The 16,051-nt window shown below is 36.7% G+C and overlaps 3 protein-coding genes across 7 annotated transcripts in view; 2 read left to right on the top strand and 1 right to left on the bottom strand.

Moving 5' to 3' along the window:
* LOC126788705 (bifunctional bis(5'-adenosyl)-triphosphatase/adenylylsulfatase FHIT-like) overlaps positions 1 to 16,051 on the bottom strand; it is a 71,709-nt gene that overhangs the window by 27,031 nt on the left and 28,627 nt on the right. The gene's annotated exons all lie outside the window — the stretch shown is intronic.
* LOC126788701 (uncharacterized) lies at positions 5,280 to 9,253 on the top strand. 4 transcript variants are annotated; one of them, XR_007671408.1, is made up of 10 exons: positions 5,289 to 5,566; positions 5,722 to 5,864; positions 6,573 to 6,661; positions 6,778 to 6,916; positions 7,390 to 7,464; positions 7,743 to 7,864; positions 7,956 to 8,031; positions 8,238 to 8,297; positions 8,432 to 8,638; positions 8,741 to 9,253. XR_007671408.1 is itself a non-coding variant. In XM_050514717.1 (9 exons), the coding sequence occupies exons 2-9, from the start codon at positions 5,751 to 5,753 to the stop codon at positions 8,579 to 8,581; spliced, it is 825 nt and encodes a 274-aa protein (XP_050370674.1). In that variant the 5' UTR covers positions 5,280 to 5,393; positions 5,722 to 5,750; the 3' UTR covers positions 8,582 to 8,751. The 4 variants fall into 4 exon arrangements, 3 of the variants coding, with proteins under 3 accessions (XP_050370674.1, XP_050370675.1, XP_050370673.1); XM_050514717.1 differs by having other exon boundaries at positions 5,280 to 5,393; positions 8,432 to 8,751; XM_050514718.1 differs by having other exon boundaries at positions 5,288 to 5,499; positions 8,432 to 8,751.
* Positions 9,823 to 12,854, top strand: LOC126788700 (calcium uniporter protein 5, mitochondrial-like). Its single transcript, XM_050514715.1, has 2 exons — positions 9,823 to 10,686; positions 12,139 to 12,854. The coding sequence occupies exons 1-2, from the start codon at positions 10,213 to 10,215 to the stop codon at positions 12,622 to 12,624; spliced, it is 960 nt and encodes a 319-aa protein (XP_050370672.1). The 5' UTR covers positions 9,823 to 10,212; the 3' UTR covers positions 12,625 to 12,854.

The following is a 16,051-nucleotide window of genomic DNA, read 5'->3' as shown; positions in this document are numbered from 1 at the left end:
CTTGGCGGGGTCATTCTTGGAGTTGGATGCAGCAACCACACTTGGGAGAAAGGAAGAAGAAGATGAAGGTGCCGAGAGAGAGAGAGAGAGAGAAGACGGAAAAGAGAAGACATTGGAGTAATTTTCGGAAGTGGGAGACAAGAAAGAGGGAGAAAAAGAGAAAGAAGATGTTGTCCGCTACAGTATTTGCTCGGCTCCATTTTTTTTTTGACTGACTTTTTTTTAACTGATTTTTTTTAGATTGTGGTCTGATTTTGACTTTTTTTTTCACATTCTTATTTTGACCTTTTTTTTGTAGGATTTTGAAAACAAATTTGAGAGTCACAGTCAATCTAGCCATATGCTTTCGAAACGCGTTGAATTTCGGCGGATTTGAAGAACGTAAACGACCTAATCGCTTGACTGCTCTTAATTCATAGACTTGATAACACTCAATAAAAGCGTTTTAGGCTTTACGCATCACATTCATCATTGTAGTTTTCAGAGTTTAAAGAACGTAAACGACCTAATCACTTGACTGCTCTCACTCCATAGACTTGACGGCAGTCAATAAAAGCGCGTTAGGCTTTACGCATCATATTCACCATAGCGGCTTTCAAGAGTTTGAAGAACATAAACGACCTAATCGCTTGACTGCTCTCATTTCATAGACTTGACAGCAGTCAACAAAAACGTGTTAGGCTTTACGCATCACATTCGCCATGGCGGCTTTCAAGAGTTTGAAGAACGTAAACGACCTAATCGCTTGACTGCTCTCATTTCATAGACTTGACAGCAGTCAACAAAAGCGTGTTAGGCTTTACGCATCACATTCACCATGCGGCTTTCAAGAGTCTGCTTCACGATGCAAGACTTGTTAATCCAGAACAGAAGAAGTGCCAAATCCGAGAGATTCCAGAACTGACTGTAACAGAGATTGAAGAGGCAAAGAAGTTACGAGCTAGTTTTGAAGAACGTCGGAGGAACTTCAAGGGTTTGACCTGGATGTGACAGACTTGAATGATCAAGATTTGTTTTTTTTTTCAATCAAACCCTTATATATATTTTTTGATGTGACTGAACTTAAGATTGTTATTCTCAAGATGCCTACGTATCCTTCTAAAGAAGGAATCAAGTCATCACGTAGTTCAATGATTTTTTTGGGTGCCTCGCGTAGTTTAAGCTCGTGCAGACTTGGAGCATTTTGTTGTTTTTTTGTCTTGTGCAGTTTAGGCTCGTCCTGACTTGGAGCATTTTTTGTTTTTTTTTCTTGTCTTATGCAGTTTAGGCTCATGCAGACTTGGAGAATTTTTTGTTTTTTTTCTTGTCTTATGCAGTTTGGGCTCGTGCAGACTTGGAGCATACTTTGACGTTTTCAAGCATGGTACTTCTTTAAGAACTTGCCGTTGATGGGACCGATCCTCAAACCGTCTTTTGACACAATTTTGTAAGCTCCATTGGTGTAAACTTCTCTGACGACGTAAGGACCATCCCACGTTGACTTGAATTTGGAGCCAGACTTGTGCGTCATAATGATGGGTCTTCAAACAACAAGAACTAAATCATCAACTTGAAATGACCGTGGTCGAACACCTTTGTTGAAGGCGTGTGACACCCGAGCTTGGTAGCATTCCAGGTGTTGTTGTGCATTAAGTCTCTTCTCGTCCAAAGCTTCTAACTCTTGAAGGCGCAACTTGACATTTTCCTCATTTGTGAGACCTTCTTGCAAAGAGATTCTCAACGACAGAATTTCTTTCTCTAATGGTAACACGACTTCGACACCATAGACAAGAGAATAAGGTGCAGCATTTGTGGCTTGCCCCCCGTCTTCAAATTTTGGAGGAGCTTCGTCTACTTCAATTTCAAAATCTTCATGATCGTCTTCCTCTACGGCATATGCTTCTGCCACCGTGATATGATAAGAGGTTTGGATAATGTTATCCTCATCGCCATTACCGAGGTTGGTATCTCCTTTTGACCAGTGAATATGATGGTATGTCGCTTCACTTTGAGTTGATCCGTGGAATTCACTTCTAACACACACTGCCTCCTCATGCGCGACGAGATAAGACTTCAGATTTCTTTACTCTCCGCTTGACTACAAGTCATTTTCTTCTTGCTTATTTGTCATTCCTTATGTTCGCGCGCCTCCTTTGTGAAATGGGACGGTGCTTTTATTGGGTAAAAATAGAGTGGAACTGGCTCGAACGACCCGAATGTTACGGTAGTGCAACTGACTTCAGCAACGTCGTCAACGTCCAGGTCAATCCTCCCTTGCTTGGCGAGATTCATGATCAAATCCTTGAGAACAAACCATTTCTCTATAGGGTGACTAACGAGGCGATGATATTTACAATACTTCGGATCCTTGACTCGATGCATTTCTTATGGACGCTTGCACTCCGGAAGATCTATTATCTTGTTTTCGAGCAGATCCTCTAACATGCCTGCCACATCAGATTATGAGAATGGGTACGTCTTTCGCTCCATCTCCTTCAACGTGCGTTTACTCCTATCGTAGGTTTGAGGAGGTTCCACTTTATTGAACTCCTTCTTATCCCGCGTAGAGATCTTAAATGGTGCAGTATTGATGACCATTGATTCTTTGGAAGAATTCTTCACAACCTCATCAAATCTGCTTCCGAAAACTTTATATGTTCGTTGGTCAACCAGGGACTCATTTTTTCCTTTATGACTTGCCAAGCTTAGCTCCATGTCGTGAGCTCGAGTAGCTAACTCTTCGAAAGAACGAGGCTTGATTCCTTGAAAGATGTATAGCAAATCAAAGTGCATGCCTTGGATGCACATTTCAACGGCTGACACCTCTGACAGTCGGTCCTTGCAATCAAGGCTAAGTGAGCGTCATCTATTGATGTAGCCGATCGCGGGTTCATCATTTCGTTGCTTCGTGTTAGTTAGCTTCATCATGCTCACCGTTCGCCTTGTACTAAAGAATCGATTAAGGAACTCGCGCTCCATTTGGTCCCAACTGTCAACATACTCCGGCTCTAAATCTGTATACCACTCGAATGCATTTCCCTTCAACGAGCGAACAAACTGCTTGACAATGTGATCGCCTTCTGTCCCGGCGTTACTGCAAGTCTCCACAAAGTGGGCGGTGTGTTGCTTTGGGTTCCCTTTACCTTCAAATTGTTAGAATTTTGGTGGCTGATACCCCCGCGGCATCCTTAAGTTGTCGATCGTCTTAGTGTAAGGTTTGGAGTAAGTGAGGGAGTCATGAGAATGACCTCCATATTGAGCCTGGATTGAGTTAGTGATGATGTCCTGCAATTGCTGAAGTGATAAGGAATCAAGCGAGTCGCCATCGTTCTTGGACGTTTCTCCCTTTTCATTTACTTTCCTTCTGCCAGGCGATCATTTGGTGGAGTTCTCATCATTGTGATCTTCCAACTTGTTATAGAGCTCAGCGATTTGCACATCATTTTCTTCAACCGTTCGGGTGAGCTTTTCAACCATCTCCAACAAATTGGAGAGTTGCTCCTCGACTGTGGATGCTCCCATCACCAAGACCTGCACATTGTCAGAAGAGGATTCATGCGTCATAGAATGGAAGTTATCACCATCTTCTTTGGGACTTCCATGGTATGACGCCGTGCTTGTAGAATATTTTAATGACACTAAAATAATAAATTTATTTAATTGTATAATTAAATCAATATGTATTTTCCGATTAATTCAAAATTAGTTATTCTCATAACTAAATTAAACAGAAAATAATTGATTTAATTATAGTTGTTAAAGAATTTATTAATTTAATCAAATGTCCGATTACCATTTCGAATCGTCAATGACATTCAATTTTCGATTTAAGTCGGAATCACGTAGCTTTGATTACGATCATCCGTTTATATGCTGACACAAGTTTTCTTCGGATCCGCACCAATTTTGTTGACTTTCGGCCACGTGTGCAATTTTGTCGGGCTCTTGATCAATTTAATATTTTAACGAAGATAATTTACTTCATTAAATTTTATGTGTCTACACTAGTGCTGGGGTACATTTACTCATATATCCTGGTGAAGGGGAAACTGCCATGAAAAGCTCAGATCATCACTCCTTTATTCCTACTTAGAAACATCAGTCCAATGACTCCATTTATTGCAAAATCTGTTTCCTCATTTTCCTGTGAGAGTCGGGAATATGGATAGTGGTGGGGAGGTGACCCAAATGGTCACTATTGCAGTTACAAAACTAACTGCACTGTCATGGAGTAGTATCAATGAGACAATGACAATGCCCCATTTCTTCACATGTTAGTGACAGTTAGTCTGAGGCTCTGAGCTGAATCAGGAATACATTATTTGATTATCGTTATATTTTTAAAGAGACAACTTAAAAGTTTATTCATCATGAAGAAAATGATCTGTTCATTGTTATGCCTTTCTGTTTTAAGGTGATTGGATACCCATTTTTTATGATAAAATGTTCTATGTTAAGTTCGGTTCAACGCAACATTTTTTCAATTTAATGGAAAGAGTAAATATAATATCTCGGAGTTTTATAAAATGAACTGTAAACCAACCGCGAAATTGTTGTAAGTTATAACTTCTCATCTATATTCTAATAACTAGAGGAGGGCTTGCTAACCAATTCTAAAAAAATGTACCATTTTAACCTTCAAAGATTAAAAAAGATTAATACTCATAAAATTGAGAGGATTATAATAGTAATTTGTAAAATAAACAAATAATTCAAAATAAAAAAATATCTAAATAGTTTACACAAATATCTCTAAATAAGCACACATATCTCTAAATAACTCCCTTATGTAGTTATTCAACTACACCCGGTGGGTGTGTGTCTAGTTTTCTTTTAATGAAAGGTAAATTTCCGAATTTCACGTAAATTTGTGATGTGAAGTTAAATTCTATTAGATGAAAATTAGCAAGTAGAAATTGAAGGTTGCTGAACCTAAATTGAAACACTGAAGATCAAACTTTTTCTTTGAAAAGGACATGCAATGATCATTCTAGGCATCCGATTTCGCCTCATTGGTCCAAGGACAGGTAGTGGCATAAATACAGAAATAAATGTAATAACATCTCTGAATTAAAACGGCAGCGTTTCAACTATGTGTCTTCTAAACTGTCCTAAACTAATGGCAAGCAGCTGAAGGCAAAAGGCCAAAGAAGAACCTTTCACAGTTTCACTTGCAAACCTCTCTCAATTATTAATGACAAATGCAAATTTTTTTTTAAATTTTTTTATATTCTTTTTCCTTTTCTTCTCAGAGAATCAAAACCCATTACAGCCACGAAACCGTACAATTGTGTATAAATGTAGAAATAGAGTAGAAAAGACATAAACATAGAGAAGAAGCAAAACCCAAACCATAAACACCCATAAAGCTCAGCTCTTTAAAGCATTTGAAGACTCTGAGCTACTAATCTCTGGTACCCTTCAATCCTTGGTCAAAAGATGAGGACTTTTCTTTAGTTTTTAGCTTAGTTTTCTTTGCATAATTGTGGTTGTTATTCCTCTGCGGTCTGTGTTTGATTGGTGGGTTCTTCATCTCTCTGGAATAAAGCAGAAGGAAGTTCTGCTTCCCTTTGAATTCTTTGTCAAGGTTAAAGATGGTTTCTTTAGGCTCATTTGGTATCATTGTTGTTAAAGTTCAAAGCTTTAGTGGCAAATTCTTCTCTTTTTAACCAAAAAAAGATCTAGCTGCATTTGATTGTGTATTTTGGAAGAGATTGTGATATTAGTTGTGGTTTTTGGCAGAGTTGAAGAGTTTAATCCTACTTGGGAGTATGGTGGGATTTGCATATCCTCTTGGTTTTATGTCCACCAGTGGCTATGTCAGCCCAACCAAAGAGTTTCACTGGCTGGCTTCTGCCCTTTTTGGCATGCTTCTCTGCAAAATTGTAAGAACCAATCTCTTACCTTTGATTTTTTGCATGGTCTTATTGTTCAAGTTGGTTGAGGCTCTTGGTTGTCAGTTGTGAAATCGTGTTATGGAATAGTCAGGAGTGAACTGATTAGTGATTTTCAAGTTTCGATTATTAGACTCTTGAAATTCATATGTGGTTGACTAGTAATACTGAGGCCTAACTTGTATATTTGGGTGATGTTGGAATTTAGCAAAGGATACTTAGCTGTATGAGCTTTAGAGAGAAAATGTTTCATTGAGAAGTTTCTTACTACCAGTTTTGGCTGTTTGGTGTCTTTTTGAAGATTATCAGAAATTGAACTAGCCTTTGAGACCTGTAATGTGGACTAGTTTACCCACTTGTGGTTTCCATTTAGGGACTGAAAGTTAAAGAAAACAAAATTCGATACGAGTTGGACAGAAACTCTGTAATAGTTCATTATTCATTGAGAGGATACATTAATTACTGAAGAAGTTATTTTGTGAGTTTATTTTGTCATATTAATTACTCTGTAATAGTTCTGCTTCCATAGCTCCAAAACCAGGTTCTTTTTGTGAGATTATTTTGTCATATTTCTGAAGAAGTTATTCTTATATGTACTTTCTATAATAAGCCCTAGTTGCTCTTGAATGGAAGTAAGAGAGCATCATGCATTTCTCTTACTATGTAGGTTTTAACTTGATCAAAATTTGGCTCTTGAAGGTGTACAGATTAACAGGTCTTATTAGCCTTCAAAGCTTCAAGGGATATCAGATACTGAGCAATGCAGAGAAAGTTGAATGGAACAACCGGTAAATATCTTCTGCATGTGAACTGCATTTGTGCAAAGTCTTTTATCACACTACGATTGAGTTTTGATGATATTAATATTAATTTTACGTTGATGTTTTTTCTCCCTTATGTACAGGGGGTTCTCAACTGTTCATGCTATTGGTGTAGCGGTTGCATCTTTTTACCTTATACTGTTATCAGATACATTTCATGAGGGCCATAGTGATGAGCTGATCATTAGTAGAAGATCTACTTTGTCAGATACAACATTGGGGGTAAGTGGATGTAGAAAAGCATTAGTTCAGAGTTTAATTTCTAAAAGCTGTTAATGCCCAGGCAAAGTGTACTGTTTGCTAATGAATTACAACCTGTTGGACTGTGCAGTAATGATTGATGTATTTCTTCTGATAATGCTAGTCCCATGGAATGCCAATAATTCGTTTTACATGCATCCACCCTCACCATCCCCATTAGATGTTACCTTTGCAGCATTTCTTAATGGAATTCAATTGCTTTGATTTGAGTTAGTATACTTGTAACCAATGCCCCTGACTCACTAAGTGTACCAAGAAAGTATTATGATTTTGTAGATTCTATGTTTCTGTTTTTTTTTGTCGATATTACATCTAATGCCACAGTTTATTGATCACATATTTTCCTGTATAGAACTAGGATGTGTTTGACATTTGGTTATATGAAGACATATCTTGTTCTGATAAGTCTTTTTGCTATTTGGGTATTTTTGCAGATCTCCATTGGTTATTTTCTATCAGACATAGCAATGATTTTTTGGCATTTTCCTGCTTTAGGTGGACTGGAGTATGTAAGTTAATAAGTTGAACGATGATGCTTATTTGACATTAAATGTAATTTCTACACTAATAGATAGTGCATTTTCCTCAATTTTGACAAAATTGTTTGGTTGATAATAATTGGTCAATTCAGTGAAGTTTGGGAAAATCTCAGATGTTAATGCATCTCTTGATTCAGTATCATAGTTGTTCAATCAAGTTCTGGGTATTGGGATATTCCCCTTTTCTTCAAGTATAAGTTCATATAATTTGGTTCAGTCATGTTCATTTTATTACTTGTATTTTATAGGTTTTGCACCATGGTCTATCTATGTTCTCAATCTTCCTTTCTCTTATAAGTGGTGAAGGGCAGATTTACATACTAATGGTTCTATTCTCTGAGATCACGACTCCTTTCGTAAACCTAAGATGGTGAGTTCAGCAGTTGTATATTCCTGAGTTTGTCCAGTTCTCTTGTTCATCACTGTTGCATTACTTGTGTACTTGTGTATATGCTAATTAGGTACTTGGACATTGCTGGTAAGAAGAACTCCAACCTGTACGTCTGCAATGGTGTAGCATTGTTCCTGGGGTGGCTGGTAATGTCTGACAACTTGTAAACTAATAAAATCTTTCTATGGCCATTGAAGTCTCTTACAACCAATAGTAGTGATGGACCAGTTAGTTGCTTATAGTTCTGTGGTAGATCTACAGCATTGAATCGAGTTGTTTGGATTTTCTTCTATATTGCTTCAACTAACACATTTGATTTGTTTTAACACAATTGATTTCTTTTCTACTTCAGGTTGCAAGGATTCTTTTGTTCATTTACTTTTTCGTCCATATGTTTCTCCATTTTGATCAAGTGAGTGATCCTACAGATAGTTCTCTTTTAATGAAACACCTTAATTTATAACTTTAGTCTATATCTATCTTGCTAAAAGGACTACTAGAACTTCTAATCTCTCAAATCCTTGACCCTCTGATTGATTTTTTCAGGTCAAGACAATTTTCCCGTTGGGATTCTACAGCTTGCTCTCGATACCTCCTGTGTTGGCAATTATGAATCTGTTTTGGTTTTGGAAGATTGCTAAAGGTTTGATCAAAACTGTTTCAAAGGCCAAACACAAGACCGTACACAGCCAGTGATCTAGCTAGTAATTTAAAGATGGGAAATTGACAGTGTACATTCTCAGTTACTTAGTTGTATGTCATTTTCCCTTGTCAATTGATTATAAATGATACGTGAATATAACAACCAATCGCTGTGGATAACTGTTGTTGATTGTTTTCATGGTCTGCAATCAGCATTCGAGTGATATTTGAATCGGATGGTACATAGATGAGGAAAATTCACCAACGGTCCCTGAATTCTTGCGACATGATCAGTCCGTTGGTAAATTTTCCGGTTGAGAGATTTGGTTTTGCAACTCCATAGGGACAAAAAGGGAATGCATGGATGTGAGTTTTCCAGGAGGAGAAAATAAACATAGATGTTGAATCTATGAAGAATTCTTATATGAGGTGTTCACATTTGATTTATGCCTTTATGGACTTGGAAACGGGAAAAAACGAGTCTTGAAGATTTTGAGTTGAAGAGGAGTCGGCTATTGCAAAGTCAAAAGAGAAATTTGGAAATTAAATACAGTATCCGAGTGAAAGTAGTGGAAGAAGGAACATGTCAACATGGGGAAGAAGGAACATTACCCTTTGATAGTTTGATTTGTATAAACGTGGTTGTATCGTAGGTTTTTTTATTTTTTTACCCTGTTTGTTAAGGAATAAAATCAACAATGCATGACCTATCAAAGAATCAAATATTTGATCTTGTTTATCGACGATGTTTTTGCTACATTACATAAGTTTTATCTTGTACTTTTTCGCTTTGGGGGAAAGACATTTGGGACAAGCTCCAATACCCTAATGGCCTAATGTATCAACTTTGAAGATGAAATCAAAATCTTCTGGAGGAGTTGGTGTGGTAAAAGTAAAAAACAAGTTTGTTTCCACATTGGGAAAGTGAAACCTCATTGAAAGAGGAAACTTGGTCCCCTACAAACTACTAATAAAAATAAATCAATATTAAAACGGAGGTCGGTCAGAAGTGGCCTACTAGCTACCTCCAAAAACTGTAATACAGTGACTCGCTCAGTGAATCCAAAACCCAGAATAAGGAAAGGAAGCAGGCACGAAATTGGTAAGTGGATAATGGACACGTCAAATAGAGTTTATAAGTGATCAACTTTTCATAAATATGCATCTCCTCGACCCATTCTACTTCAATTAGATTTTTGATTAGTATCAAAGGAAGAGTCAAGGTCAAAACTTTCAGTGTCTAAATGGTGTTTGGTGTGTGTGTGAGATAAAAGAAGTCTAGGCTGTTAGTTGAGGATTTTGAATGCTATATTTAAATTTCAAAAAAGAACAAAGATTTAATAGGGGCAAACAAAAACCAAAAACAAAACATTGAAGCCTTGAAGGGTCAGAAACATATGAACCAACGTAGTTGGCGGTCCGGCTTTGCTTCGTTGCCTTGTAAACCACAGTGTTTTCTGCCTTAGTTTCCTCCTCCATTCTCTTTATCATCATAAAAAAACTAGTCTTTCTTATTCTGATCCCCATTGCTCAAAACTTTCTTGCTTCATCTACTTTTCCTTTTCTTTTTCGGTTTACAAAAGGCTAAGGATCTTAAATTGTAGAGGAACTGATGGATGTGTATTGATATATAGGTGTTTGTAGAGTGACCCAGATAGTAAAGTTTTGATCTTTTTATAGTCAATATGTGGAGGAGTGGATGGAGAACAACCAGTGTTGTCCTCAAGGATTTGGTGCACCATGGGAGACCCAGAAGCCCAAACCCATGTGCTGTGTTTGGTTTGAGGCGTTTTGGGAATGATGAACAATGTGGGTTTTGGGAGTCAGGTTGGAATTTGCAGAGAAGGGCTGGGTTTGCTTCTGCTGGTGGGGATGGTAGTGGTGAGGGTGAGAGTATGAGTAAAGGTGCAGGTGGGGGAGGAATGCCTATAAGCTTTGGGGAGGCAAAGAGGTTGATGAGGCTTGTGAATGTGGAGGCTTTGAAGACTAAGCTTGGGACTGAAGGAAAAGAGGCTATTCCTTATAATGAATTGCTTGATGCTTGTCAGAGCATTGGTGTGGCTAGATCCAAGGAGGAAGCTGCTGCCTTTGCTAGGGTGCTGGATGAGGCTGGAGTCATTCTTCTCTTCAGGGATAAGGTTCTGCTTCATCCTGATAGGGTATGGCTTCTTTGAACTTGTTCTTGTTGCTTAAACTTATAGGAATTGAGGAGATTGTGGTGTTGATTGCTTTATGTTTCAGAAGTGTTTTGAGAATATATATTGTGCTTTTCATGAGCGACCCTTTTGGGATTTAAGAAGTATTGATGCTATTGTGGTTGGCCCTCTTGGCTGGTCCCTCGTCAATTGTTGTTCCTTAAACTTTCTAGTCTTTGGTGGTGTAATATCACGAGATATGTATGGCTCAGGTCCAGGACCCTGTGTGAGTCTTTTAAAACACACATCATAATCATAAACTGTAGTAGATTGGTTCTTTTGATGGCGTAGGGGAAGATGATCAATAGGACCTGTGTCTGAATTTTTGTTGGTTCTTATTATACACTCAGAAAGCTTAAACAAAATATCAGAAAAGGAGGTTACTTGGTTTGCTTGCATCAGAACAAGGGTTGAGTCCTGTACCCGAAACCTGTTCTTTGTTTGTATTTTTGTTTTTTTTTTCTTATGCTTCTTACTTGGTTATAGATGGATCTATGTTTTATGTGGTGACTAAAGTTTTCTAGCTCTTCTAACCAGACATGTAGAAAATGTCTTGACTGTTGAATTTTTTCCAGGCATCAAAGTCCTTTTTCTCTTTAGAGAGCTCTAGCAATTATCCTTGTCTATTTCTTCATGAATAAACTGCTATATGTGTATTTTTCGTTAGCTGAGGCCATGTTGATGAGGAGTTGGGGAAGTAATGTGAAATACCTTGTGCATTCATATTGGCTTGCACACTAAAGTTGCATTTGGACTTGCAGTTTTATCCAGGAATTTAAATTATGGAACTTATATCAAATCCAACTATCTTTGAAATCCAGCAATCCAATATTCAATTCTGCAAATCTTTTTGAATTTACTTTTAGCTTCTACTGTTCTTATTGGTCACAGTGATTTTGATTTTTGTGTTAATAACTTATTATACTGTCCTCTTTAGTTGTTATTAGCATTTGGTTTTGAGTGGCATCTTTTTTATTTCCTCTTTGCCTTTGCTTCCCTTCAAGGCTACAGTATACGGTCTACCCACATCTTCCGGTTACTCATTCTTTCAACATTCTCCGAAAAGTGATTTACCTCCTTTTTTTTGCTGAGATTCACATTTTTATGTAGTCTGCTACTGCCTATCTTCTTTACCTCACCATAAACGACTGCTCTAGTTATGCCCAATGCGATTTGTAGTTAATGAGGAAATGCCAACTAGACTGCTGCATTCAATCATAATTATCTTGCCTTTCATCTTTCGTGCATGCCATGTTATGGTCTAGTAAATAAAATAGCAATTAAGATTTGAGCTAGTTACGAGATTTTCCCTAACTCAACTGCATCTATTCAAGTGCCTCTGATTAGATCAACTCATACAACTTTTCTTTTTCTTTTTTTAAAACCTCATACTACTTTGCATTCTTGAAATTTCAGGTTGTGGATCTGGTTAGAAAAGCAGTTCCCCTTGCTCTGACTCCTGATAATGATCCGGTGTGGGAAGAGTTAAAGAAGATGCAGGAGAAGAAGATAGAAATTGATATCATGGCACATCGGCATGTCCGGCGTGTACTCTGGGGAGGCCTGGGGTTGATTTCTACACAGCTGGCCCTCTTTTTCAGGATGACATATTGGGACTTCTCATGGGATGTCGTGGAGCCACTTGCGTATTTCACCACAACAACTTGCATTGGCATAGGCTATGCGTACTTTTTGGTTACTTCAAGAGATCCGACTTACCAAGACTTGATGAAGAGGCTTTTTCTCAGGAAGCAGAGGAAACTTATTAAGAAGCAGAACTTTGATGTTGAGAGATTCAGGGAGATACAGAGAAAATACGACACAACTCTACACGCCAGCACCACAATCAAGAATCGGATTGGCATGGATGTGGAGCTGGACGATGCTTTACATAAAGATTAACACACTATACAATCTTACATTTTGGTGAGAGCTGGGAAATTGCAGGAGGTTAAACTCAGCACATAAATACAGATCTGGTCTCACTTGTTTTTTTGTCTAGGTAGGGCCCAGAATTTGATCTTAACATGTTTCTGATCTACCTTACAATTTTTGGCATGAAAGTTCATTTCATGCAGCTCCTACTTTTAACTAGGAAGAATGGGATGGATACGGCTCCCCTTAATTGGTTACATCCATTGTGTTCTTGATTACTGCTGATTGCACTGGATCCCTTATAACTCGTTGCTTTTCCGTTGTGAGTTGCTCTAGATGTTAGATTATTAGTCATGTTACGTCTACGGTCTACTGTTTTGATGTAAACACAAATGAAAACAGAATTAGAGTGATAAGTGATAAAGATAACTTGCACTGTTCTGATGTAAACACTCAAACATTAATGCCAGTTCATGCGGTCAGCTGAGGTTTATGGATCTATCAATAGAAGGGTGTATGGTTCTATGGTTTTATCAATAGAAACTGAAGAACACAGCAACTTTTGCCCTTTAAAAAAATCAATTGAGTTGTGATGTTTCAGATAGTATTCCCATTCCTAATTCATTGATAGCAATACTTCGTCATATGAAGATCTAATGGATTCTTTACATTAAGTCAATAAGGAGTAACATTTAGGAAAGGTTTATGCAATATATATCATGCCAGATATAATTTTGTAATCTCCAAATGACCCTGTCACCTCACTGAAGCAGATAACTTGCTGGGAGAAACGAGAGGTAAAGATTTGGAGAACATCGCTTGCACCTATGACACCATTATCCAAGGATTTTTAAATAACAATGAGACTTCATGGCTCAGAAACCTTATTCAAGAAACGAGGGACTGGTTTTCTGTCGATGCATCATTAAAATTGATAGTTGGTAATAGCAGATCCGGCTGTCGTTGTTAAAACATTCTTCATTAAGTTGATTTGAACTCTATTAAGCTCAGGTGTGTCAATTTCTTCACCAGTTTTTTTTATTATTTGTTTTTTGTTTGGTTTACTAGTGAAGAACTATGGAACTCTAAACCCTAATCTATATGAATTTAAAGTTCTAACACTGGGAAAAAGACTGTTGAAATTGCTGGCCATGAAGAAGTATCTCATATTCATATGCCCATTGACAGTGTAGCTAACTTATTTTTTTCTTGTTAATTTGTCTCTAGTTTTATTAAGTTTGGAGCTTGAAGGCAGTATATTCTTCATTATATTGTAGTTATGTGTCTGCAATTCGGATGTTTACCTCAGTTTGTAAAAAGGTTATCCAACATGTTTTTTTTACTCCCCTAGTCCCCTTCAATTGCGGATCCCTAGGTTTGTTCTACAATATGATCTTGTGAATCTCTTTGTAATCTGGGTTCTTTTATTGAGTTTTATTATACTTGATTGTTTTGCAATCTTTTTCTGTGCTTTTGTTTATGGAATTTGGAGTGATTGGGATGCTATTTTTTTTTCTTCATTTCATGGATTGTCATTCGTTGTTTTTCCGGTGTTGTTCATTGTCATCTTTCCATCTCAGTACTAGTCTGCTACCTTAACTGGTAACCTTCACCCCAAAAGCTCACAGCTTCGCTTATTTGAGGAGCATGGCCAGCTTCCATTTGTTCAAACTTTTGTTACTTGTATAGAGGAAGTTGGCAGATATTTTGAGACTAACATTTTTTGCTTTAGTTTGCAGGATAACAAACTTAAGAAAGGGCTTCATGACAGTGAGACCCGCTTCCGCTCACATATGAAAGAGCTTCTCAGCTTGGTTACAGAGGTCACATCAGTATCTATGAAGTGCCTGAAGCACTTTGCTTGATTGTTGATAGGCAAAAATGTCGATTTGCACCCTAAATTTGGTCATAATTGTCAATTTGCAAATTGAACTTGCATTTGAGTTAATTTACCTCCTAAATTTGGTAAAAATTGTTGATTTACACCATATCCGTTAAATTTAATGTTTTCCATCCAATTTTAAGTCACATGTCATGCATTTGAGGGGCAATATTGTTATTATATATTTATTTATATTTAATAATGAAAATAAATTAATAAAATTACTTAAGATGAACACTTGTTATAATTTTTTTTCGAAACATGTTATTAATTTATATATTTATTATTTTACGTGATATAGTATGTTAAAAGATATTAGAAAAATATAAATAAATACATTGAAAATTAAAAATAAATGTGTGTTCTTGGAGAATTACTATTACACCATTGTGTGTGTCTTAGCCTTATTAGGTTTCCTGTTAGAGATAAATTCACATCTCTGTAATAGATTAGGATTAGGACTCTAAATCCTATGAGATTGTAGTTATGTAATACCTATATATAAGCCTCATTATCAATAATTAAATGGTTACGTTTTGTTCAATTACGTCATTATTATTCTCGTTTCGTTCCTCATCCAACAATGTGTACATATATATATATATACATATATATATATATATATATATATATATATCTCTATCCAGAGTGAAGCTTCACTCTGAAATTACAGAGTGAAGTTCCAATTTTAACATACTTTTCGGTCAAATTTTTTCACCATAAGCGATTCAATATTTAGGTATACTATTCAAGATCATCTCTACAAAGTTTCATCCAATTTGACAATGGTTTGATCTTTCAAAATTGAGATTTACACGAACGGTTCACGTTGAACAGTTTTAATTCACTCATTGATTTGATCTAATTTCAATACCTTAACGATGTCCGAATTAGATAAAATTTTGTAGAGATGATCTTGAATAGTATACCTAAATATTGAATCACTTATGGTGAAAAAATTTGACCGAAAAGTGTGCCAAAATTGGAACTTCACTCTGTAATTTCAGAGTGAAGCTTCACTCTGGATAGAGACTGTATATATATATACATATATATATACACACAACACACTATATTTGAATGGGTGGGTATGTTGAATATATAATTCGAAGTAGGGTTAAGTATGTAGAAAAAAGATGTAAATAAATAATTTGATTAAAAAATAATCCTCATTTTAAAGAATATTTGTATTTGTTTTTAAGAAAAATATAAATAGAAAATGACAACATTACCCCACGTGTGCATGACATGTGACGCAAAATTGGATAGAAACAGTTAAATTTAACGGATGTGGTGCAAATCGGTAATTTCTACCAAATTTAGGAGGTAAATTGATTCAAATACAAGTTCGGAGTGCAAATTGACAATTTTAGCCAAATTTAAGATGTATTTTGACAATTTTGCCTTGTTGATATAATGTTGATTCAGAGCATTGGTTTTTTTTTTTTCGGTCTGGAAATCCAAGCATTGGTTGGTAGGCACAACTAGTGAACCTTTCCTAACGATTTTTATTGTTAGTATTTCTATGTGAGTTTTTCAACATAATTAAAGGAGTGATGAGTGTGTGTCACA

The sequence above is a fragment of the Argentina anserina genome, chromosome 3 (assembly GCF_933775445.1).
Source record: "Argentina anserina chromosome 3, drPotAnse1.1, whole genome shotgun sequence".
Lineage (NCBI taxonomy): Eukaryota > Viridiplantae > Streptophyta > Magnoliopsida > Rosales > Rosaceae > Argentina > Argentina anserina.
Note: the sequence above shows the minus strand (reverse complement) of the source record. Positions and strands in the feature narration are given on the sequence as shown.